General features: G+C 42.5%; 1 protein-coding gene across 1 annotated transcript in view; it reads left to right on the top strand.

Annotated features, from left to right (window-relative positions):
• Positions 1-1,365: 1,365 nt before the first annotated feature.
• LOC120933245 (adhesion G protein-coupled receptor E3-like) overlaps positions 1,366-24,539 on the top strand; it is a 79,027-nt gene continuing 55,853 nt past the window's right edge. The window contains exons 1-4 of the mRNA XM_040346347.1: positions 1,366-1,435; positions 3,868-3,903; positions 8,503-8,541; positions 22,369-22,413. Of these exons, the coding sequence (XP_040202281.1) occupies positions 1,384-1,435; positions 3,868-3,903; positions 8,503-8,541; positions 22,369-22,413 (172 nt within the window). The 5' untranslated portion in view covers positions 1,366-1,383. The remainder of the gene's footprint in view (positions 1,436-3,867; positions 3,904-8,502; positions 8,542-22,368; positions 22,414-24,539) is intronic.

The raw sequence follows: 24,539 nt of genomic DNA, 5'->3' as shown, positions 1-24,539 counted from the left end.
TTTTTACAGAAGCAAATTTGTAAAAGGCCGGATTAAGCTGGACGAGAAGGCCTGGCTTGAAGTCTCCACTGTACCGTATTTATCGGCGTATACCGCGCACTATTTTGCCCTGAAAATCAGGGCAAAATCGTGGGTGCGCGATATAGGCCGATACCCGCTTTCCCGCGCCGAGTTTGAATACTGCGCTGACATATACCGAGCGCAGTACACTCGTGTATAGTCGGGCAGTCTCGGCTGCACTCGCGCTCACGTCCTGTACGTCAGCGCGAGCATTGCCGACTATACGCGAGTGTACTGCGCTCGGTATATGCCGGCGCAGTATTCAAACTCGGCGCGGGAAAGCGAGAAACGAGCGAGGAGGACGCCGCAGAAGGACGCCAGACCCGACGAAGAGGACACCCGAAGCCTCAGACGGACGCCGGACCCGACGAGGCCGCCGATGGACGCCGTGCAAGACACCAAACTGTAAGTACAAAAATCATTTTTTCACAGGAATTTCTGGGCAACTTTAGGGGTGCGCGCTATACGCGGGAGCGCGCTATACCCCAATAAATACGGTAATTCATCCCAAAGGTGTTCTATCGGGTTGAGGTCAGGAATGTCTTTATGGACCTTGCTGTGTGCACTGGTCCACATCATTTGGTGTAGGAAGGATTATGGTGTGGGGTTGTTTTCAGTGGCAGCTAAAGCTCAATTTTCTTGTAGATAAGGGGCCAGGTGCATGGATTCAGGGGGCAGCATCCCTGAGCCCACTATGAGCGGCTGCCTCTTGTCTTTCTGGGGTTGGGCTTGGACTTGGCCTCTTAGTTCCAGTGAAGGAAACTCCTAAGGTATCACCATACCAAGACATTTTGGACAATTTCATGCTCCCAGCTTTGTGAGAACAGTTTGGGGATGGCCCCCTCCTGTTCCAAAATGATTGCACACCAATGCACAAAGCAAGGTCCATAAAGACATAGATGAGCGAGGTTGGGGTGGAGGAAATTGACTGGCCTGCACAGAGTCCTGACCCCAACCCCATAGAACATCTTTGGAATGAATTAGAGTGGAGACTGCGAGCCAAAACCTTCTCGTCCAACATCAGTGCCTGGAAGAATAGTCAAACATTCTCATAGAAACACTACTAAACCTTGTGGACAGCCTTCCCAGAAGAGTTGAAGCTGTTATATCTGCAAAGGGTGGGCCAACTCAATATTGAACCCTAGGAACTAAGACTGGGATGTCATTAACGTTCATGTGCGTGTAAAGGCAGGCTTCACAAAACATTTGACAATATAAGGTATATTCATGCTGATTTCTCTTGAAAAGAGGAACTGGGAATCTGTCTGTGCTTACCCCCTTTTCTGGGAGTGTGAAAAGAGATTCTCTATTTTAATAGCTGTCATGTCCCTGTACCATATCACAATGACTGGGTCAAAAGAGCATCTGCTGTGGGGTGAGTGTCTTTGAATTTTGGGGGCTCTGGAGAGTAGGATGTATGTTAATTGCTATGGGTGGTTGAATAATAATGAAGGATTTATCTATGAAGAGAGATCTCTATAATGTGGCTCTCACATACCAAGACAGATCGTCTCTTTAACAACTATGCCCATAACTCATAGAACCTACACATAATTTGATTGCTGAAGTAGTATTCAAATAAGTTATATTGCTTGTAAATGTCTGTCTGGGCTCATTACCATATGCAGAAGCCCTTGACGCCCCTAAGGAAAGAAATCAATAGTGGATCGCTATTCAGGGGGCATTTGACAGTCAGGGAGGAGGTAGGGTTGCCACCTTTTCTTCAAGCCAAACCTGAACACTTTAGCAGAACACAGCAATATTTTATTTATTTTTTGTAGTATGCACTATGTATATATTTTGTGATTAAATAATTTTCAAATAACATTTTATTCACAATAATTTTTTCACAAACAAATTAATAGAATTATAGGGGGACCACTGCATTTTTTCATATTTTTTGAGGTCTGGGAACCCAACAGTGAGTTTTTTTTTTTTTTTTTTTTACTTAAAGAGGACATGGAGTGCTGATATAATTGGGATCTCTCTCATTTAATGGAGGTCTCTAAGGATGGAGTGGGCACTGATAGAATGGAAATGTGAGCTAAAAGAGGTCTCTAATGTAAGGTGACCAGATTATTTAAATGAAATCCGGGGACATATATTTTTTTTACTAGTAATGGCGGCAATCAGCAATTCTCTGTCCATCGCCGCCGCCCCCTGCCTCACAGCCTGTCAAGTTTTACTCTTAGGGCCCCGGCTTCTAATGGGTGGTGAGTGGAGGAAGATCACTCTGTCAGGGAAGGCAAGGAGATAAGCAGGCTAGCAGCTGGCCGGGACTTGAGCCAAGGCAGAAGAACATGTGAGCGGAGCTGAATGGGCATGCACCCGAAACTGAAGAAATATTCCCTCAGCTCTGACCAGCACATGATCATCAGAAAGGGGCACAGATAATGGAAATAAATACACCCCCCTAAGCTAGTAGGAGCGGCGGAGTGGGGGTGTGTAATTCAGATTTTTTTTTATTCTACACTGACTGTCTTTGCCCCAGCCCCTGTTCAAATCCAATCCGGGGGACAGACTTGGTCCGGGGACATTGTCCTCAATCCGGGGACTGTCCCCGGAAACCGGGGATGTCTGGTCACCCTACTCTAATGGTTGCTGGCTGCTGATCTAATGGTTGGTGATCATTCGAATAACAGTCAGCACCCCTCCCCTACAGACACCACATTAGATCAGAGTCTCCTTATATCAGTAGCATATGTATAAAAAGTTGACTATTTTCAACACCCCTGGCTGTGTATATGGTTTGTCCCAAACTCTATCATTATCATTTTTGCTAGACAGCTTGTTCTGCATGTGAATGTAGAGAATAAACAAAGGCCATGTGAAAAAAATAAAATATGTATTATACTGTTACTGAATGCTAAAATTTAGGGGTATTAACCATATATGTATGGTTGCCAGAACAAAACATTGTGGGGGATTTACTAACACTGGAGAGTGTAAAATCTGATGCGGCTGTGCATGGTAGCCAATCAACTTTTAGGCTGGGTTCACACTGATATGACAAATGCTCCGACATTGGGAGCTCATGTCGCATGACGTGTTGAAGATCAATGTTTCCCTATGGGGGTCGTCTTAACTGGTCCAACACAAGTCGGTCCCGACTTTGAAAATGCTCCATGTACTACTTTAGTCCGAATTTGATTCTACTTCAGCCCATTGAATATCAGTGAAGTCGGATCAAAGTTGGATCGCCTTCTTGACTGATACAACTTTAGCATGCAACTTGTGCTCTGATGATCTTGAGGGGCAACTCCACGCCACATAAAAAAAAAAAACTCCATGGGTTCCCCCTCTAAGAGCATACCAGGCCCTTCGGTCTGGTTCGGATTTTAAGGGGAACTCCCTACGCCGAAAAAAACGGCGTGGGGGTCCCCCCAAAGTCTATACCAAACCCTCATCCAAGCACGCAGCCCGGCAGGTCAGGAAGGGGGGTGAGGACGAGCGAGCTCTTTGGGGTGGGGGGGCGCAGGCCCCCCTGCCCCAAAGCACCCCCCCATGTTGTGGGCATGCGGCCTGGTAGGGGGGGCGCTCGCTCGTCCCCACCCCCTTTTCTGACTGCTTAATAGGACTCTCAAGTTCGATATATACAATTAGCATGCAAAAAACCCAGAATTATCATTTGTTTGATTTTCCCTTTGTGTGTACCAGGCATAAGTGTGGCCGATGCATTATATTATAATTGTCATTGGGAAGGACAGATGTGAAAAATATTATGTAGTCTGTTAAATTCTGTGTAACGCCATCAATTGCAAATTATAACAATATTAATAGTTATTTTTCTCCTAATTATTTTCTCAGGTGTCTATTTTATAATTCTCTGGTTTGTCGTGTCAGGTGAGTTACAGGAAAAATACAGTAAACCTGTAGAAATGCTGCTTTTTCCTCTTATAGGTACAAAATATTGCGGACCCAGTGCTGTCTTTTCCATATACCTGATGTAGGATGGTCATACACACGTGTCTGTCCCATGCTTGTTTTGTGCAGGCTACTCAAGTTCCTTCACCCCAACCCTATTCTATCATGTCTTTTGAGTTAGCCTTGTGCTCAGAAGAGTGTACCTAAAACTATTACCCCAGGGTTGGAAATCCACAATTGTCTAAATCAGCCTTGTAGTCTGCAGCATTAACAATACCCTTCACTGGAAGCACCTGAACTCCATAATTTGGAAGTGTGTCCAAATACTTTTGGCCATATAGGTAGGTAGGTGTGATGGTCAGGTGCCCTCAACTGTTTGGGCATATAGTTTATTTGTATACCTGAGCCAGTCTATGTAAGAGTATTGACAAATACTCAAATATGACAAAGGCCACTTTCACTTGTTATATAACTAAGGGATTTACTAGCAGCGCTTCTAACTTTGACTATAAGTGGAAATTCTTACTGTATCTTTAACATTTTCAGCCACATAGTGCTCTCTGTCACTACTTTAAAGGATGTGGTCTTTGTAATGCACTGTGCTACTACAGCACTGCTCACTCTTAGTGAGTGCTCTGTAAAAGGATCACAAGCCCATGAGCTGGTGAATTCATCTACTGGGCTTAACATTGAACCGTAACTATCGTTGGAAGCATTAAAACCTTTTTCAGTTTTTTATTTTTATTTTCATGGAAAGATTCTCCATATGTGATATCCCTTTTCCTGTACATTGATGAAAGAGATGAAACAACTGCGCGACAAATGGATAGCCCATTTTAAAGTGGGAACTCTGCATTCTTCCTATACCTTAAAGGGGTTGTATGGGTTGAGTTTAAAAAACAAAACAAAAAAAAACAAACATGTTATACTTACCTCCACTGTACATGTTCGTTTTGCACAGAGAGCCCCCGATCGTCCTCTTCTGGGCTCCCTCCCTCGCAAGAGCTAACCCCCTTCTGGGAAAGCGTTCTCCCGAGGGCGTTACCTTTCGGGCACGCTCCCCGTGTGATACACTCAGGGGCCATAAGCCAACAAGTGTATGGTTCGCCCCCGCCCCCGGTACGCTGCGTCATTAATTTGATTGACAGCAGCGGGAGACAATGGTTGCACTGCTATCAATCTAACCAATGAACAGCCAAAAGAGCCATTTGGATAGTGATGCAGGAATGTAAAACGGGGCAAAAACCACTTTAAGAATAATAGACCCTTTTTTTGAGCACAGCAACAATAAAATTTGAAAAACCAAAACAACCATTCCAATTCCCAAACCGCGGAAAGGGCCTTTGCCACTATCTAAGCTTCAGCCATGTAACTCAAAACAATTAACACACCTTCCAGATTTTTCCTAACACCTCTTCCAGTCTTTTTCAAACTTTTAAGCTTCAGAGGAAACCCCTGCTAAACCAATTCACTGGTAGTCATTGGCCAGGATGATGAATTCATGTAATGCACTGGAGTTACCTCATCCCACGATGGCCAATCAAGATGACCAAGACCAGCACCCGGATTAAGCCTGTGAGAGATTCCTGGCGAGGGACCTCACAGGCATCAGACCATTGGAGCTATGGAAAGTATTCCGAAGTTTAGTTCTGCTCTAAAGTGGAAAAACAAATGGTGCAGAGTAGCGCTGAAAGCAGTGTAGACGTTTTGCAAGTATAAGGCAGGAAACCACGAAGGGTGCTCTGGCTGAGATGTTCCCTCTTACATGGTAAATGTACACAAATTCAAGAGATAGAATCTTCTAAATTTCTGCTTTAAAATGCTTGTAATACCAAAACATATACGGTAGTGTTTAAAAAATGTAAGCTATAATAAATAGAAATAAGAAGTCATTATAATCTAATAGTACAATGTTTTTTGTGATCAATTACTTTGATCTGTAGGCTCATATTTACAATTGGAAAGTTGTCTGAAAGTAGAAATAATAAAAAAATCGCCATATGTTTTTCCACTGTTACATTATACTTGCATGAAATAGAAGATAGAAGAGCTTACGATCTCTTATGCCCTGTACACACGATCGGTTCGTCTGATGAAAATGGTCTGATGGACCGTTTTCATCGAACAAACCGATCGTGTGTGGGCCCCATCGTTTTTTTTTCCCATCGGTGAAAAAACGTAGAACCTTTTTTAAAATGATCTGATGGTTTAAAAAACGATAAAAAAAAACAATCGTCTGTGGGCAAGTCCATAGGTTAAAAATCCATGCATGCTCAGAATCAAGTCGACGCATGCTCGGAAGCATTGAACTTCATTTTTCTCAGCACGTCGTAGTGTTTTACGTCACCGCGTTCTGACCACGAACAGATTTTTAACTGATGGTGTGTAGGCAAGACTGATGAAAGTCAGCTTCATCGGTATCTGATGAAAAATCCATCGGTCCGTTTTCATCGGATGAACGATCGTTGTGTACAGGGCGTTACGCTATACCTATCCCTTTAGACTCTCCAACAACCATGTTTGTTTGAAAGACTACCTGATAGAATAAAAAATAAAGGGCTCTATTTAGTAAAACCCTCACACTACATAGCTGTTGAAAAATGTAATGGAGATTTTGAAAAGTAGTCTGAAACCGTAAAATATATGAATTACTGTGCATTTGAGCAATATGGCTTTAAAAAGAGAGAATGTTCAGTGTGTGGGTGTTAAAAAAAATATATATATATATGAAGCGCCCTGCTCCCAAATGACTGGGCGCTAAATCTAGTGGGTGTCTGAGCCAATAATGTGGCTCAGACTGTATGATTTGTTCTAAATTAGCCTCTGTCCTGACAGTGGCTGTGCCTGATAGCATTTTCCCACTGTTGGCTGTGGGTGGCGCTACCCCCACAGGCCAGTGTTGGAACAAGGACAAGCAATTGGTCATTAAGGGCCAGATTCACAGAACAGATACAACGGCGTATCTCTTGTTCTATCTATGCGGCTGATTCATAGAACCAGTTCTGCATATATAGCCCTAAGATCCGACAGGTGTAATTGACTTACACCGTCGGATCTTAGGATCTTAGGATGCAGTACCTTGGCCGCCGCTGGGTGACGTTCGCGTCGTATTCCAGCGTCGGGTATGCAAATTAGCAGTATGGCGATCCACAAAGGTTTTTCCCGTCGTTACGTCGGTATGCAAGTCTTATTTTTCCTTCGCAAAGTTAGGGTTGCTATTAACATGGTGTAAAATTACTCCTTGTACTCCTCGTCCATGTTAAAGTATGCCCGTCGTTCCCGGCGTCGCTTTTGAATTTTTTTTTTTCCCGGCGTAAGTACGTTACGCACGTCGCGATTCGCAAACACGTCGGGAAAATTGCGAACGGAGCATGCGCAGTACGTCCGGCGCGGCACGTGGCGCGCCTAATTAAATGGTACCGCCCCATTTGAATTGGGCGGGCTTGCACCGGACGTGTTTACGATACACCGCCGCAAGTTTACAGGTAAGTGCTTTGTGGATCGGGCACTTACACTGAAAACTTTGCGGCGGTTGTAACGTAAACGGGTTACGTTACACGGTCGCAATCTATGTGAATCTGGCCCCTAAGTATCTTTCCTCGGGAGCAGCCCAGTGGAAAGGTGCCCCGCTGTGTATACGGGAAGGGGTACTTAAGGGGCAGACACCATGTTTTTGGGCTCTTTGCCTCGTGGCCCTCTGGCACGAGGTATGTGTTGTGTGATTTTCAGCCCCGGATACGTTGGCCAGAGACTACATCTCTGCTAGTAGGCCCAGGTATGCTGGCTGGGGCCTACGAATCAAGAGGGATCCTAAGCTGTCCATCTCAAGTGAAGGAAGCTACACTTAATGAAGGAGGGGGGAGGACCTGCCCTGGAGGAGACCAAGCGGAAGGCTTATGTTCGGGATAGGCCTGGTGACTTTATTAAGGAGGGATCACAATTCACGTTGTTTTACAGTTCGCCGCGTCGGCTTAAAAGCTCTTTAACTGTACAGCTGGAAGTTCGGGTGATGCATCCTGTGGCAGAGGATTCCAGACTGTTCAATTCGTTCTCCTCAATCAGTCTGTGGCAGAGGACTATTAGCGAACTGGTTCGTGCCATCATTCGGCTGCTAGGCCAGGTGAGAGGGGTCTATCCGGGTGAGCAATACCCACTCCGGAAGGAGTGGCAAATTACTTTGAAGTTTAGGGGTTTTTCCCCAGTGATCTGTACCGTGTACCTTCCCTTCCCTTCCCCTTTATCATTCTACCTTCTCTACAAGTTCAAGCAAAAAGAGAATAAATAACCTGACAGTTATAGGTTTTACATCTTGTGTGGACATTGGAATTATTTCCAACTTTCTTTCCCTAGACAACAAGTGTTGAGGTAACGTGCAAGACCCAAAACTAACCAGCAGCTCCTACGGGGGTGGTGCTACATATACAGTATGTACTGTATATATATATATATATATATATATATATATATACACACACACACGTTTTATTTTTTAAGGGCCTTTAAGGGGTAGATATTACATTACAGTAATGTTGCGGAGAGAGAATTTATTTATTTATTTTTTTGTTTGATTTTAAATAGGACAAGATATTGATATTAAAGGCATATATATTGATTATGGTAAGTGGAAGTCTCCAGCATATTTTTGCAATTTCCTCTCCCAAAATGAACTCCAGACACATCATATATTGAATGAACAGGAAACAGCCTGAATGTTGCCATTGCTGTATACATCTAATGTCATTAAAAACGATTGTGTGTGGGCTTTAGAGCATTTTTCGGGTTCTGAAAAACGGGCAACAAAAAAAATTTGAGCATGCTCTATTTTTTAACGACGTTTTTAACGTTGACGTTTTTAAGGTCGTAAAAAATGGTCGTGTGGGGGCTTTAATGACGTGAAAAATCCGTGCATGCTCACAAGCAAGTTATGAGATGGGAGCGCTCGTTCTGGTAAAACTACCGTTCATAATGGAGTAAGCACATTCATCACGCTGTAACAGAAAGAAAAGCGCGAATCGTCTTTTACTAACAAGAAATCAGCTAAAACAGCCCAAAGGGTGGCGCCATCCGAATGGAACTTCCCCTTTATAGTGCCATTGTACGTGCTGTACGTCACCGCGCTTTGCTAGCTTTTTTTCACGAACGTGATGTACGCAAGGCCGTTTTATGATCAGGTTGAAAAAAACTTCGTTTTTCTAGAGCCTGAAAACTTTGTTTTTTTACAACCCGAAAAATGATCGTGTGTACGCGGCATAAGGCTGGCCATTACATTATACGATTTCTTTAGATTTAACTTCAACTATGTAGTGCAAGGGCCTGCCTTATTGCATACAAATTGAAAGGGTTTAGGTTTGACCTCATATTATATGATTTTGGTAAATCTAAATGTAAGTTGAACAAGAAAATTGTAAAGTGTATGGCCAGATGCGATTTCTGTTCGACAGCAGTTGCATTCAAATGGTGCACATTTACCTGGTGACTGGAATACACAGCATAACCCAATGAACCTTTATATATATGTGTATATAGGGTATACAGTGCCGTGCAAAAGTATTCATCCCCTTGGCTTTTTACCTATTTTGTTACATTGCAGCCTTTAGTTCAATGTTTTCGTAATCTGAATTACCGTATTTATCGGCGTATAACACACACTTTTTTACCCTGAAAACAATGGGGGCAGGGGTTGGGCGGTCCGCCCCGGGTGCCACCCATTGAGAGGGTGTCACGCCTCACCTGGCCCTGGGACAGCGCTGTCAGCACACTCCAAACTCCAGAAAACACCACTGCCAGCCCCCTCCCACACAACGCTCCCCCTTGACACTATAAGTGCAAATCCAAGCCTTTCAATCCCTCCACCAACGCCGCTCGTTCTGGCCGCTCTCCTCCTCCGGCTCCGCCCCCTCCTCAAGTGTAGCTTTTTATTGGAGGAGGAGAGCGGTCATGTGACCATCAATGAACGAGAGGAGAGCAGTCACATGACTGGGTCCAAAGCGCCAATGGAGGTATTCAGAAGCTTCGATCCACAACGAGTGAGATGGGGGTCTGTGTACTATGCAGGGGTCTGTGTACAATGTGGGGAGTCTGTGTACAATGCGGGGAGTCTGTGTACAATGTGGGGGGGCTGTGTGTTATGCGTGAGCTGTGTATCATGCAGGGGGCTGTGTGCTATGCGGGAGGCTGTGTGTACCATGCAGGGGGCTGTGTGTACCATGCAGGGGGCTGTGTGTTATGCAGGGGGCTCTGTGTACCATGCAGGGGGCTCTGGAAAGGTTTTTTTCCTGAAAATTTCCTCTTAACCACTTGCTGACCACCGCACGAACATTTACGTCAGCAGAGTGGCACAGACAGGCAAATGGGCGTACATGTACATCCCTTTAAATTTGCCACTGTGTGGTCGTGCGCCCCTGCCGCAAGCTCCATGAGGGTGCCTGCGGGACCCGCAGACTCGATGTCCGCCGGTGTCCCGCAATCGTGTCATGACACTGCAGGACGGGGGATGCCTGTGTAAACAAGACATCTCCCTGTTCTGCCTAGTGACAGGACACTGATTGTCTGCTCCCTTTAATCGGGAGCAGAGATCAGTGTCATGTCACAGTAAGCCCAGCCCCCACACAGTTAGAATCACTCTCTAGGACACATTTAACCCCTTCCTAGCCCCCTAGTGGTTAACCCCTTTCCTGACAGTCACATTTATACAGTAATCAGTGCATTTTTATAGCACTGATTACTGCATAAATGTGAATGGTCTCGAAATAGAGTCAAAACTGTCTAATGTGTCCGCCATAATGTCGCAGTCACGATAAAAATCCCTGATTGCCGCCATTACTAGTAAAAATAATTATTGATAAAAATGCCATAAACCTATTTTGTAGACGCTATAACTCTTGCGCAAACCAATCAATAAATGCTTATTGCAATTTTTTTTACCAAAAATATGTAGAAGAATACGTATCGGCCTAAACTGGAGGAATTTTTTTTTTTATAGATTTTTTGGGGATATTTATTTTTAATTCTGACTCGATTGTTGTGAAGCGATGTATCCTTGTGAGACCTCTATGCCTGGCCTGTACAAGCAGATATAATCACGGAGGACAATCCTCATCAGATAGCTTTAACTCACCAATACCGTTTCCATCCACAGAGGTGTTATATTCCAAAATGAGGTCACAGCAGATGTCATGATACAACAGAATAGATTGTGATGTTTATGCGGTCGTCAAAAGATGATATTGTCTGTAGCTTACTATGCAGAATAACTGTTTCCTGCTACATGGTGACCTGTAAGCTGCATCCATGACACGGGAAATACAATCACAGCAAGAAGGGGTGGAGCATTACATACAAAGGAAGTGTGTCATACATCAGGGAAAAGACATGGGAGTGTAGGCCGTACAAGACAACTAACTTCTAATGATTTGAATAAAAAACTTAGACCAAAATAATTTAAATAACTTTATTGAATAAATAAATAATCATTTCATTTTATTTTTTATTTTTTTATTTTGGTAGTAGTAATGGCCCGCTGGCACCGTTATTGGTATAAATAAATCTATATAATCATAAATATTCCATTTATATTACTAAAATTCTAATAGTAACATTTTCAATATTATTTAAATTCTTAATATAACATTTTCCAAAACTTTAATCATCTCTTAAGATCTCGCCTCAGTCATAGAACTCGAAGCGAATACCATAACTAATAAATACAAAGTCCCCCCCTTGATTTCAAGGGTGACATACCACATAAGGTGCTGCGACAGGGAGGGAGGGAGGGGAAGCACACTATGCCGTACTAGGCCTTGACTGAAAAAACCCTTCAGGGCAGTGGGCGTATATAGCCCCCCCGCACGTGTACAAAGCCCGGGAAACTGTGATTTCAAAACACATGTAGAAAGCCCGGGAACATTGAGTTTGAACACCTGCTAAAAGCCGGGAAACACGGACTCTGAGCATATTTTGCCCAGCAAATGACTCATCCTTTGAAAGTCACGTTTTTCCCGCCCAAGCTGCCAGCTACTGTACCTTCAGTTGACCATTTTTTTTTTTTTTTTTTTTTACATGTTGTTCTGCGGCCACAATCCCATGATGTGGGCTTAATTAATGCCCCCTTTCATGGGAGTGTAGGCCGTACAAGACAACTTAACTTCTAATGATTTGAATAAAAACATAGACCCCAAAATAATTTAAATAACTTTATAGAATAAATAAATAAATCATTTCATTTTATTTTTTATTTTTTTATTTTGGTAGTAGAAATGGCCGCGGCACCGTTATTGGTATAAAATAAATCTATCTACTCATAACTTTCCATTTAATATTACTAAACTTCTCATAGTAACATTTTCAATATTATTTAATTCTTAATATAACATTTTCCAAACTTTAACATCTCTTAAGATCTCGCTCAGTATAGAACTCGAGCGAATACCATAACTAATAATACAAAGTCCCCACCAGACGGTTTTTGTCGGCTGACAAAAAAAACGGCCTACCCCAGACCGTGGCCATTTCTACCAATTCTGGAGATCCGAATTGAAGATATCCAAACCTATGCAGATAGGTGGATACCATCAGACTATAGAGACCAGAAAAACCTCCTTCCAACTCAGTGTGCCTATATGAAAAACTGTTCAATATAGGCATAAATTTCTCAATTGAATGATTAACACGCCTCCGAATCTTCTCCAGAGACCTATTCTCCGGGAAAGATAGCCAGAGAAAACGCGGAATCATTTCAGAAAAGATTATTTTAGTACTAGGAAAGGACAAATGAATATGCTGCAAATCGCGCTTAATCTTAAAGATCAAATCTAAAGTTGAATACTTTCCTATGTCATTACCCCCAAGGTGGATTATTAAAATATCAGGATAAGGTAAACTGTGAGATAAAATAGAAATGTGGTGACAAAGATTGTCCCAACGCAAACCACGAATACCTTTCCAAAAAATCTTAAAAGAGTCAGGAGGCAAAGACAGGTTAGAAGAGTAACATCGTTGACACGCCCGGATGTGAGCCCAATGAACAAATGAATGTCCAATGATCCAGATGGAGGATAATGAACCTAGAATCAGAGAGAAAGATTAGGACGGATATATAAACCAAACCTCTTTGACTCCCATCTACCCAAACTCATAATTACAGACTCATTTAGGCCCAACCTAGCAGCTTCCGTAGCAGCTCCGATGCGAAATGAATGGGATGAAAATTTTAAGTGACCAAGGTCTAAAGAAATCAGGCATCGCCTGAAAATGGCAGAAAATTGAAACCTTGTTAATGGGGATGAATCTAAATGAACCAGAAAATTACCTATACAAGAAGGTCTTACGGAAATGTATCTAGAAATGACTAAGTAAGGGCAAATGATATGATCCCCACATGAATGCAACGTGAGCCAATGCCCTTTACCTAACACATCCGTTTTGGATTTACTAATAAAAACCAGAACCTTTCCTTGGGAAACGCATACTTCACTAAATTTTAAACCTGAACTACTTTTTTTATTATTAGGAACTAGCTCCGAAATTCGAAGTGCAGCAAAGAAAATTAGCACAAATGCTGTATGAAATAATAATGCTTCGAATTCCGAAATACACACCTTAGGTGTATTTAAACAAATTTTTTTTAAAAGTTCTAATGAAACGGGCCTACGTGTATCAGGCGTAAAAGTCTGTCTTCTGTATCCCTTTAAAGCCTGACGAACCGAAAAGAAACTGTTACACGCTGGGAGATTGTGTAATTTTAGAAAAAAGGAAATTCCTGCCAGGCTCTTGTTAATATAATTAAAAGATAACTTCTGTTGCATAAGTGAACAAATAAAAGCAAGGACCGTTTGTTCGGTACATGAGAAACCAGCTAAACCCAATTCCTCGGCGAACAAGAGCCACTTTCTCCATGCAACCGAGTACTCGATCCATGTTTTGGAAGCAATCGAGCCCCTGATAGCCGAAACAATAGGGGCTAAATCAGATCCCAAAGCTGACTCGGGCAGGTGCATCCAACCTGATCCGCTTCTGGAAAAAGCTGTCTGAAACGAGCCATCTGAAAACGAGACAGGCTATCAGCTATCAGATTACTTTTTCCAGGAACATGTTTTGCTTTCACCCAAATGTTAAACCTTAAACATAGTAAAACAAGATATCTTAATAATTTTATAACAAATATGGATTTAGAAGAGAGACAGTTTAAAGCGAAGATAACACCCTTATTATCTGAATGTACTAAAATTCGTTTGTTAGCGAAAAATTTTCCCCATAATTCAAAAGCAACTACTATGGGGAATAACTCGAGGAGAACTATATTCTTGGTTGCCTTATTGGCAACCCAGAATGGGGGCCAAGAACCGCAGCACCAATGGGTGCCCCAGATCGCTGCGAAACCTAGCGAACCTGCTGCATCCGTGTAAAGATCAAGATCGGCTGAAAAAATAAAATCTTCTTGGAAAAAAGTACGGCCATTATAATCAGATAAAAACTGCGACCAAACCAAAAGGTCATCTTTCAGATCCGAAGTAAGACGGATATGGGAAAACGGAGATTTAAGGCCAGACATGGCCATAGACAATCGCCTGGAAAAAATTCTGCCAACTGGCATCACCCTAGTGGCGAAAGCCAGAAGACCTAGAAAAGACTGTAACTCTTTTAACAATACTTTCTTCCGACGCAAAAAAAGATAAATCGTATTCTGAATCCTAGTTATTTTAACCAAAGGGAGCTGATATTGACACAACCTAGTATCAATACTGATCCCAAGGAATTCTATAACCGTGACCGGAAAAACTGTTTTTTCAGTGGCTATTGGCACACCAAAAAACTTAGAAATGTTCAAAAATAATTTTAGCATTAAAAGACAAATGGGAGAATCAGAGGGTCCTACGATCACAAAGTCATCCAAATAGTGGATAATCCCGTTGTAGCCAGCCTCGTATGAGACGACCCATTGCAAAAAAGTAGCAAAAGTCTCAAAATATCTACACGATAAGGAACACCCCATAGGGAGACACATATCGTAAAAATATTTTCCTTCAAAACAGAAACCTAGAGAATTAAAACATTCAGGGGCAATGGGGAGCAGTCTGAATGCAGATTCAATATCAGTCTTTGCTAACAAGGCCCCGTTACCAAATTTTTTTATTAACCTAATTGCGTCGTCGAAACTTGCGTAAGATACAGAAGCCAAAGAATCATCAATCTCGTCGTTCAATGAATCACCCTTTGGGTATGAAAGGTGATGAATTAAACGATAAGAATTGGGCTCCTTTTTGGGTACAATGCCCAAAGGGGAAATACAAAAATTCTTAAATGGAGGAAAAACAAAAGGACCCGCGACCCTTCCTGCTGTAATTTCTTTCATTAATTTTTTTCTTACCACCTCACTATGTGTCAATACCGATTTCAAATTACTTACTAGGCTGCAGCCGACCCCTGAAAAAATTGGAAGGGTGAAACCTGAGGAAAATCCCTTAATTAAAACCTCAGCTTTCTCCCTGTCTGGGTACCGCATTAGCCACGGGTACATGTTTTGCAGATTCACCGGAGTGCAAGCCTTTGGAGTTTTCTCTACCTTGTGCAGGAAAATTTATTTTGAAACATTTTGAGACGGGATGAGTCCCGAAACAAAAGGAACACTCGTGCTTGTATCGGCACGACGTTGACCCTTTGCACTGAGATCATTAAATGCATAACAAATACCTTTTTTATAAGTGGCGCGGTACATTCTGTGCTGGTAACTGTCCTTGAAAAACTGGTTTCAGCGGTAGGGATCAGGTTCAGCCATAAACCTACATCCTTCATACCCCCATCTTAAATTAGGAATACACTCTGACATCTTTTGTCGAAATGATTCATCGTAATGATACCACCCGAAACCCCCCGATATTCCTATATGCTTCAAGTATTATTCTCCAAATGTTTGGAAATAGACCCACTACACTTATCTGAGGAATTTTTCACCTAAAATTGGCAGATATAAATACAAAAGGCTTGTAACCAATTGTAAAAAGATTTTGGCGCAGTAACGACGCGTCTATCTTCTGATAACTCGTCCCATTTGTTTGTCACTTTTTCCCAAAAATTCCTTACCAGGGAGTAAAGCCAATAATTCAATAAAGTCGCCTTTCAAATTTTTTCTTTTATATTTGTGGTCAGTGAAAACCCAAAGGAGAGATTTCACATGGGAGAGGCTCTTTAAAGGAAATTCAGGGATCTGAGAGGAAGTAGGATTATTAAGAAAAGAATCAAAACTGCTATCATTAACAGCAATAGCAGACTGAGGAATGGTAGGTTAAAGCCTGTGCTGACCAAACATTAGCAGGGATAATTGGTGACTGACTAGCAATAACATTTTTTAAATTTATTAACAGATTCCAATAATTGCTTTAAAATCAACTGGTTTTCTAACTCACCACTAGATGTCGCTGCTCCAGCTTGGGACGCTGAGCTGTCATCTCTCTGTGAGCTGCTAGCCGCCGAGAAAGGAATTCTAGCCGCTGAGGCCGCCGTCACATTGTCCAGCTGAGTCTGCCTGGCCACTGGTGACGCTGTCTGCTCCTCCATAGGAACCTGCAAAGAAAAAAGATCCCTTCTTTCCCTTCACTGGTGTTTGACGGCCTCTACCCCTCCCGTCGTGACGCCGCACCGGAGATGGAGAGGCCGTCCTCCTCTTCTTCTGTATTCGCAGGCTGCTGCGTTGAGGGGTGGTGTCGGAAGTTCCGCCCAGGCTGGAAACCTCATCCTCACGGCCGCAGAGACAGCAAGGGAGCGCTCGGGTGGCTGGGTCCTGGAACACCTGTAAGGGAGAGATGGTTGTCTGAGGTAGTAAGCGGTTGCTGGAAAGCATCCGACGGACCCGCAACCTCTCCATCTTCCTCCGCGACAAGGGAGGTTCAGCCTCCATCTCCGCCAGGCACTTCTTCAGCCATTCTTCCCCGCCGTCCTCCGCTGCTCGCTCCAGGAGGTCGCCTGATGAGATCCTTCATGACCTGAGGTAAGAGAGATAAAAAGGGGGGGGGGGAAGCACACTATGCCGTACTAGGCCTTGACTGAAAAACCCTTCAGGGCAGTGGGCTTATATAGCCCCCCGCACGTGTACAAAGCCCGGGAAACATTGATTTCAAACACAGTAGAAAGCCCGGGAAACACGTGAGTTTGAACACCTGCTAAAAGCCCGGGAAACACGTGACTCAGAAGCCAATTTTGCCAGCAGCAACATGACTCATCCTTTGAAAGTCACGTTTTCCCGCCCAAGCTGCCAGCTACAGTACCTTCAGGTTGACCATTTTTTTTTTTTTTTTTTTTTTTACATGTTGTTCTGCCGGCCACAATCCCATGATGTGGGGCACTAATTAATGCCCCCTTTCCATGGAAAAAACAAGTGTATTACCACAAAAGGTTACTAGATGGCAGCATGTGAACTAAATATGAACATCCATGAAAAAATGTTCAGAGGAAACAATATATATATAAATTCTAGTCCCCATTGTCACAATTATAGCAAAAAGTAAAAAATATAGCTTTGTTTCAAAATTGTCGCTCTATTTTTGTTTATTAGTGCAAAAAAAAATTTTCAAAATTGTCGCTCTATTTTTGTTTATAGTGCAAAAAAATTTAAACCGCAGAGGTGATCAAATACCACCAAAAGAAAGCTCTATTTGTGGGAAATAAAAAGACGTCAATTTTGTTTGGGAGCCAAGTCGCAAGACCCGCGCAATTGTCAGTTAATGCGAAGCAGTGCCAAATCACAAAAAGTGTCCCAGTCATTGGCAGCCAAATCCTCTGGGGCTGAAGTGGTTAAAGTTAAAGGATCACTAAAGGAAAAAAATTTTTTTGCTGAAATGACTGTTTACAGGTATAGAGACATAATAGTTAACGGATTCCTTTAAAAACGATTAAAAATAGATAAAAATCAATCATATAATGTGCCTCCTAGATGCAAAACCGAAACTGAAACTAGTTTAGTCTTTGCATGTTATTTTATGCCTCTGTGCTGGACAGTGCCATAGAGAGTCATGGCTAGGAAAACAAAACTAAACTCTCCATGACTTTTTTTCATACGGAGCCAGACAATCAGGAAGTGTCCAGAACAGAGTAGTATTACAGCAACAGCAGAGCAAAAACGAGCAATGAGGACATGAAACCAGGACTGCAGTAAGGTAAAGGAAGCTATTTAGCTAAAAAAAAATTTCCTTTAGTGACCCTTTAAGGTGCGTGTTAGGCCCTGTACACACGACCGAGTTTCTCGACAGAATTCAGCCAGAAACTCGCTCGGAGATGGATTCTGCGAGAAACTCGGTCGTGTGTACACTTTTCAGCGAGGAACCCGACGTGCCAAACACATCAAGTTCCTCGTCGAGTTCAGTGTTGAAGCCGTCGAGGAACTCGTCGAGCCGAAAAGAGAACATGTTCTCTATTTTCTCGTTAGTCCAATGGGAAAAAGTCGGCCCGCCGAGATCCTTCGGCGGCTTCAACACTGAACTCGACGAGGAACTTGATGTGTTTGGCACGTCGAGTTCCTCGGTCGTGTGTTACGGGGCCTTATACGCCTGTGCGTGTTATACGCCGATAAATACGGTTATGTGATGGATCAGAACACAATAGTCTGGTGAAGTAAAATTAGAAAAAATATATACATAAAACTATTTTTCAGAAATAAAAAAAATTATAATTGGCATGTGTGTATATATTTACCACCCTTTGTTATGAAGCCCATATAAAGCTCTGGTGCAACCAATTACCTTCAGAAGTCACATAATTAGTGAAATGATGTCCACCTGTGCAGGGCCGCCATCAGGGGGGTACAGGCAGTACACCTGTAAGGGGCCCGGAGGTCCCCAGGGTCCCAGATGGCAACCCCCCCTTTTTTTATTTATTTTTAAATAAAAAAAAAAAAATTTTTTATATATTTTTATTTTATTTTTTTATTAAAGGGACAATTTTTAATTTTTTTTAGGTCCGGAGGTCCCCAGGGGCCCGGAGATCCCCAGGGCCCCAGATGACAACCACCTTTTTTTCTATAAAAAAATACTTTTTTTATATATTTTTTTATTTCTTTTATTATATATATAAAATATAAATATTATTATTATTATTATTAAAGGACCCAGAGGTCCCCAGGGCCCCGGATGGCAACCCCCCCTTTTTTTATAAAAAAAAATAAAATAAATTATATTATTTTATTTCTTTTTTTTCTTTTATTTATATATATATATATATAATATATATATATATATATTATTATTTAAGGGCTCAGAGGTCCCCAGGGCCCCTTGTGGCAAACACCCTTTTTTTATAATGTTTATTTTTCTATTTTTGTTTATATATATATATATTTTTTTTTTTTAATTAAAGGGCCCAGAGGTTCTTTTATTTTTTTATACATGTTTTATTAAAAAAATATATATATTTTATTTTTTATTAAAGGGCCCAGAGGTTTATTTTTTAAAATTTTTATTAAAGGGCTCAGAGGTCCTGAATGGAAACCCCCCTTTTTTTGTAATTTCTTTATATAAAAAAAATATATTAAAGGACCCAGGTCCAGGTCCCAGGGCCCCAGATGGCAACACCCCTTGTTTTAAAATATATATATATATTTTTTTATATCATTTTTATTTCTTTTTTCTTTTTATTAAAGGGCCCAGAGGTCCCCAGGGCCCCGATGGCTACACCCCTTTTTTTTTATATTTTTCTTTTTTTTGTAAAGGGCCCCCCCCCGCTCTCAATTCGCGGCAGCCCCCCCGCTCTCAATTTCAGGCGGCTACACCCTGCCCCCCGGTTTTCTGCTCCAGGGGGCCCATGCCTGAAGCTGTGTAAGGGGCCCCATAATTCCTGATGGCGGCCCTGCACCTGTGTGCAATCTAAGTGTCACATGAGCTGTCATTACATACACACACCTTTTTGAAAGGCCCCAGAGGCTGCAACACCTAAGCAAGAGGCACCACTAACCAAACACTTGCCATGAAGACCAAGGAACTCTCCAAACAAGTAAGGGACAATGTTGTTGAGAAGTACAAGTCAGGGTTAGATTATAAAAAATATCCAAACCTTTGATGATCCCTAGGAGCACCATCAAATCTATCATAACCAAATGGAAAGAACATGGCACAACAGCAAACCTGCTAAGAGACGGCTGCACACAAAAACTCACGGACCGGGCAAGGAGGGCATTAATCAGGTAGGCAGCACAGAGACCTAAGGTAACCCTGGAGGAGCTGCAGAGTTCCACAGCAGAGACTGGAGTATCTGAAACATAGGACGACAATAAGCCGTACGCTCCATAGAGGTTGGGCTTTATGGCAAAGTGGCCAGAAGAAAGCCATTACTTTCAGCAAAAAAAAATGTCACGTTTTGAGTTTACGAAAAGGCATGTGGGAGATTCCCAAAATGTATGGAGGAAGGTGCTCTGGTCTGATGAGACTAAAATTGAACTTTGTGGCCATCAAAGAAAACGCTATGTGTGGCACAAACCCAACACATCACATCACCCAAAGAACACCATCCCCACAGATGTTTTTCAGCAGTCAGGACTGGGAAACTGGTCAGAGTTGAGGGAAAGATAGATGGTGCTAAATACAGGGATATTCTTGAGAAAAACCTGTACCACTCTGTGTGTGATTTGAGGCTAGGACAGAGGTTCACCTTCCAGCAGGACAAAGACCCCAAACACACTGCTAAAGCAACACTTGAGTGGTTTAAGGTTTAAGGGGAAACATGTAAATGTGTTGGAATGGCCTAGTCAAAGGCCAGACCTCAATCCAATAGAAAATCTGTGGTCAGGACTTAAAGATTGCTGTTCACAAGCGCAAACCATCCAACTTGAAGGAGCTGGAGCAGTTTTGCAAGAATCCCAGTGGTAAGATGTGGCAAGCGCATAGAGACTTATCCAAAGAGACTTAGAGCTGTGATAGCCGCAAAAGGGTGGCTCTAAAAGTATTGACTTTAGGGGTGGTGAATCTAGTTATGCACACTTACTTTTTTCTGGTATTTTGTCCTATTTGTTGTTTGCTTCACAATAAAAAAAAAATCTTCAAAAGCTGTGGGCATGTCTCTGTAAATTAAATGATGCAAATCCTCAAATTAATCCATGGTAATTCCAGGTTGTGCGGCAACAAAACATGAAAAATGCCAAGGGGGGTGAATACTTTTGCAAGGCACTGTAGCTAAACCCAAAAACAAAAATGTTATATATTTCATCGTCACAGTTTTGGATGTGGTGACTGCATTCGTTTTTTTTCCTTGTTATTTCTACCAGAGATAACTGGAAACAATGTTATGGGAAACAATGCAGCATCGTCAGGGAGCACAGGAAGTCAGCGGACAAGGGTTCTTGTTTAACCACTTCATTACTGGTCACTTAAAGCCCCTTCGTGCCCAGACCAATTTACAGCTTTCAGCGCTGATGCATTTGAATGACAATTGCGCGGTCATACAACACTGTACCCAAATTATATTTTTATCATTTTGTTCTCACAAATAGAGCTTTCTTTTGGTGGTATTTGATCATCTCTGCGATTTTTACTTTTTGCGCTATAAACTAAAAAAGACAGAAAATTTTGAAAAAAAACACAATATTTTTTACTTTTTGCTATAATAATATCCCAATTTAAAAAAAAAAAAAAAATTCCCTTGGTTTAGGCCGATATGTATTCTTCTACATATTTTTGTAAAAAAAAAATCGCAATAAGCGTATATTGATTGGTTTGCGCAAAAGTTATAGCGCCTACAAAATAGAGGATAGATTATGAATTTTTTGTTTATTCTTATTTTTTTACCTAGTAATGACGGCGATCTGATTTTTTTTGTCAGGCCTGCGATATTGCGGCGGACATATCGGACACTTTTGACACAATTTTGGGGACTATTCACATTTATACAGCGATCAGTTGCTATAAAAATGCACTAATTACTGTATAAATGTGACTGTCAGGGAAAGGGGTTTAACACTAGGGGGTGAGGAAGGGCTTAAATGTGTATCCTGGGTGTGTTCTAACTGTGTGGGGGGGGGGGGACTGACTGGGAGGGAGGGTGACCGATGCTGTGTCCCTATGTACAAGGGACACAGATCGGTCTCCTCTCTCCCTGACAGGACGTGGAGGCTCTGTGTTTACACACACAGAGCTCCACGTCCCTGCTGTCCACCGCCGATCATGGACACCTGGCGGGCATCGCGGCCTGTTTGTTTCCCCCCGCTGCGCACCCCCCAGCGGCGCGCACGGGGAATGTCAACAACAGGACGTCCAGGGACGTCCACTCGGCACTTGAGAGCCGCGTTGTGGACATCTTTCATCTATAGCGCGGATCACAAGTGGTTAATAAATATGATTCCAAATACTTCTATAATTATAGTTTATCATTTATTTTTTGGGGGGCATTTTAAGATGTAGATAAAAAAATTACTGTAATATTGCAGAGAGAGAACTGTATATATTTATTTTTCTTTTTGATTTTAAATAGATGAACAAGATGGTAGTGGTAGTGGAAGTGGATATGACGATTCTGGTAAGTGTATGCCTCCAGCAAAATGAACTCCAGACACATCATATAATGAACAGGAAATAGCCTAAATGTTACCAATGCTGTATACATCTAAACTGTCTAGACATAACCAATGAACATTATATATAATATATATATATATACACATACATACATACACTATATTACCAAAAGTATTAGGACTCCTGGACAAGAAGGCCTGGCTCCCAGTCCCTGCTCGAATTCATCCCAAAGGTGTTCTATCGGTTCTATTTGGTGAGGGGGGATTATGATGTGGGGTTATTTTTTCAGGGGTTGGGCTTGGCCCTTTAGTTCCAGTGAGGGGAACTCTTAAGGCGTCAGCATACATTTTGGACAATTGTATGCTTCCAACTGTTAGAACAGTTTGGGGATGGCCCCTTCCTGTTCCAACGTCATTTAAAACCATGGATGAGCGAGTTTGAGGTGGCGGTCCTGACCTCAAACCAATAGAACACATTTGGGATGAATTAGAATGGAGACTGCGAGCCAGACCTTCTCACCCACATAAGTGCCTGACCTCACAAATGCATCTTCTGGAAGAATGGTCTAGCAATCACTATAGACACACTCCTAAACCTTGTGGACAGCCTTCCCAGAAGAGTTGAAGCTGGTATAGCTGCAAAGGGTGGGCAAACTCAATCTTGAACCCTACGAACTAAGACTAGGATGCTTTTAAAGTCATGTGCATGTAAAGGCAGGCTCCAAATACTTTTGGTAACATAGTGTATATATACAGCGCGTAAAGTAAGTATTTGAGTGAGTATTGCTCACCCGGATAGGCGCCTCTCACCTGGCCTAGCAGCCGGGATAATCCATGAACAAAAATAGTATCAGTCTCTGCCACAGACTGGTTGCAAGCATAAATGAATGATTCCAGAATCCTTTGCCACAGGATTTGGTACCCGGATATCCAGCCTTACAGTCTTAGAGCCTTTAAGCCAGCTCGGCACACTGTAAGGTTTCGTAGACTACGGTGCATCCTCCAATAAAGTTACCAGGCCTCTCCCAAAGTACCAGCCTTCCGCTCGGTCCTTTCCAGGACAGGTCCTCCCCTGGTTTCTTCCATTGAGCGGCTTCTTCCCGCAGGACAGACAGCACAGGATCACCTTCAAAACGTAGGCCCAGTCAGGACAACTGGAACGCAGCCTCGGGCCAACATGGCCCCGAGGCCAAAAATCATGCAGCGCATACCTTGTGCCAGGAGGGCCACGGGGCGGAAAAGGGACCCCAAAAAATTGCGTCTGCCCCTTAAGTATCCTTCCCCAGCATGCCCAGCTGGGCTGTTCCCGGAGAAAGACACCCAATACATCCTGACCTACTTGAGTTCCAACCTTGCCTATGGTGGCAACGCCACCCATAGGCAAACAAAGGGAAATCCCTCCAAGCACAGCCAAAGTCGGAACAGAGATTGATTTAGCCTTAATTAACAAAGTCTGAGCTAATTATCAGCTCAGACACCCACTAAATTTGAACATAGCGCCTGGTCATCAGGAGCAGGGCGCTACACATATATATATAGTGTTAACCCCTTCACTGCCAGTCATCTCATATAGTTGTTTCACCTTTTAAGTTGCATTAGTGAAATAAAAGAATTTTTGCACGATATTTAAATTTTTCAAGTTTCATCTGTATATATATATATATATATATATATATATATATATATATATATATATATACAGATGAAACTTGAAAAATTTAAATATCGTGCAAAAATTCATTTATTTCACTAATGCAACTTAAAAGGTGAAACAACTATATGAGATGGACTCATTACATGCAAAGCAACATAGTTCAAGGCCGTGATTTGTCATAAAAGGGGAGTGTCACCCGGGTGCGGTCCGCACCCTCCGCACCCACCTAGCAACACCTGTGTCGGGCGGGCGACTGTCCCGGTCAATTTTCCACCCTGGGCGGCGCAGGCACCGTAAGGCAAGTGCCCATGTTGCCTTGCGCTAGCGCTGGCCCTGTGTTCAGGAGTTGCTTGACAAGAGGAATATGAAATTTGAAGCCCATGTCCAGGATCCGTCTGTCTGTGGTGCTCTTGATGCACTGACTCCAGCCTCAGTCCACTCCTTGTGGAAAGTCCCCAACACTTTTGAATGGCT

The sequence above is a fragment of the Rana temporaria genome, chromosome 3 (assembly GCF_905171775.1).
Source record: "Rana temporaria chromosome 3, aRanTem1.1, whole genome shotgun sequence".
In the NCBI taxonomy this organism is placed as follows: Eukaryota; Metazoa; Chordata; class Amphibia; order Anura; family Ranidae; genus Rana; species Rana temporaria.
Note: the sequence above shows the minus strand (reverse complement) of the source record. Positions and strands in the feature narration are given on the sequence as shown.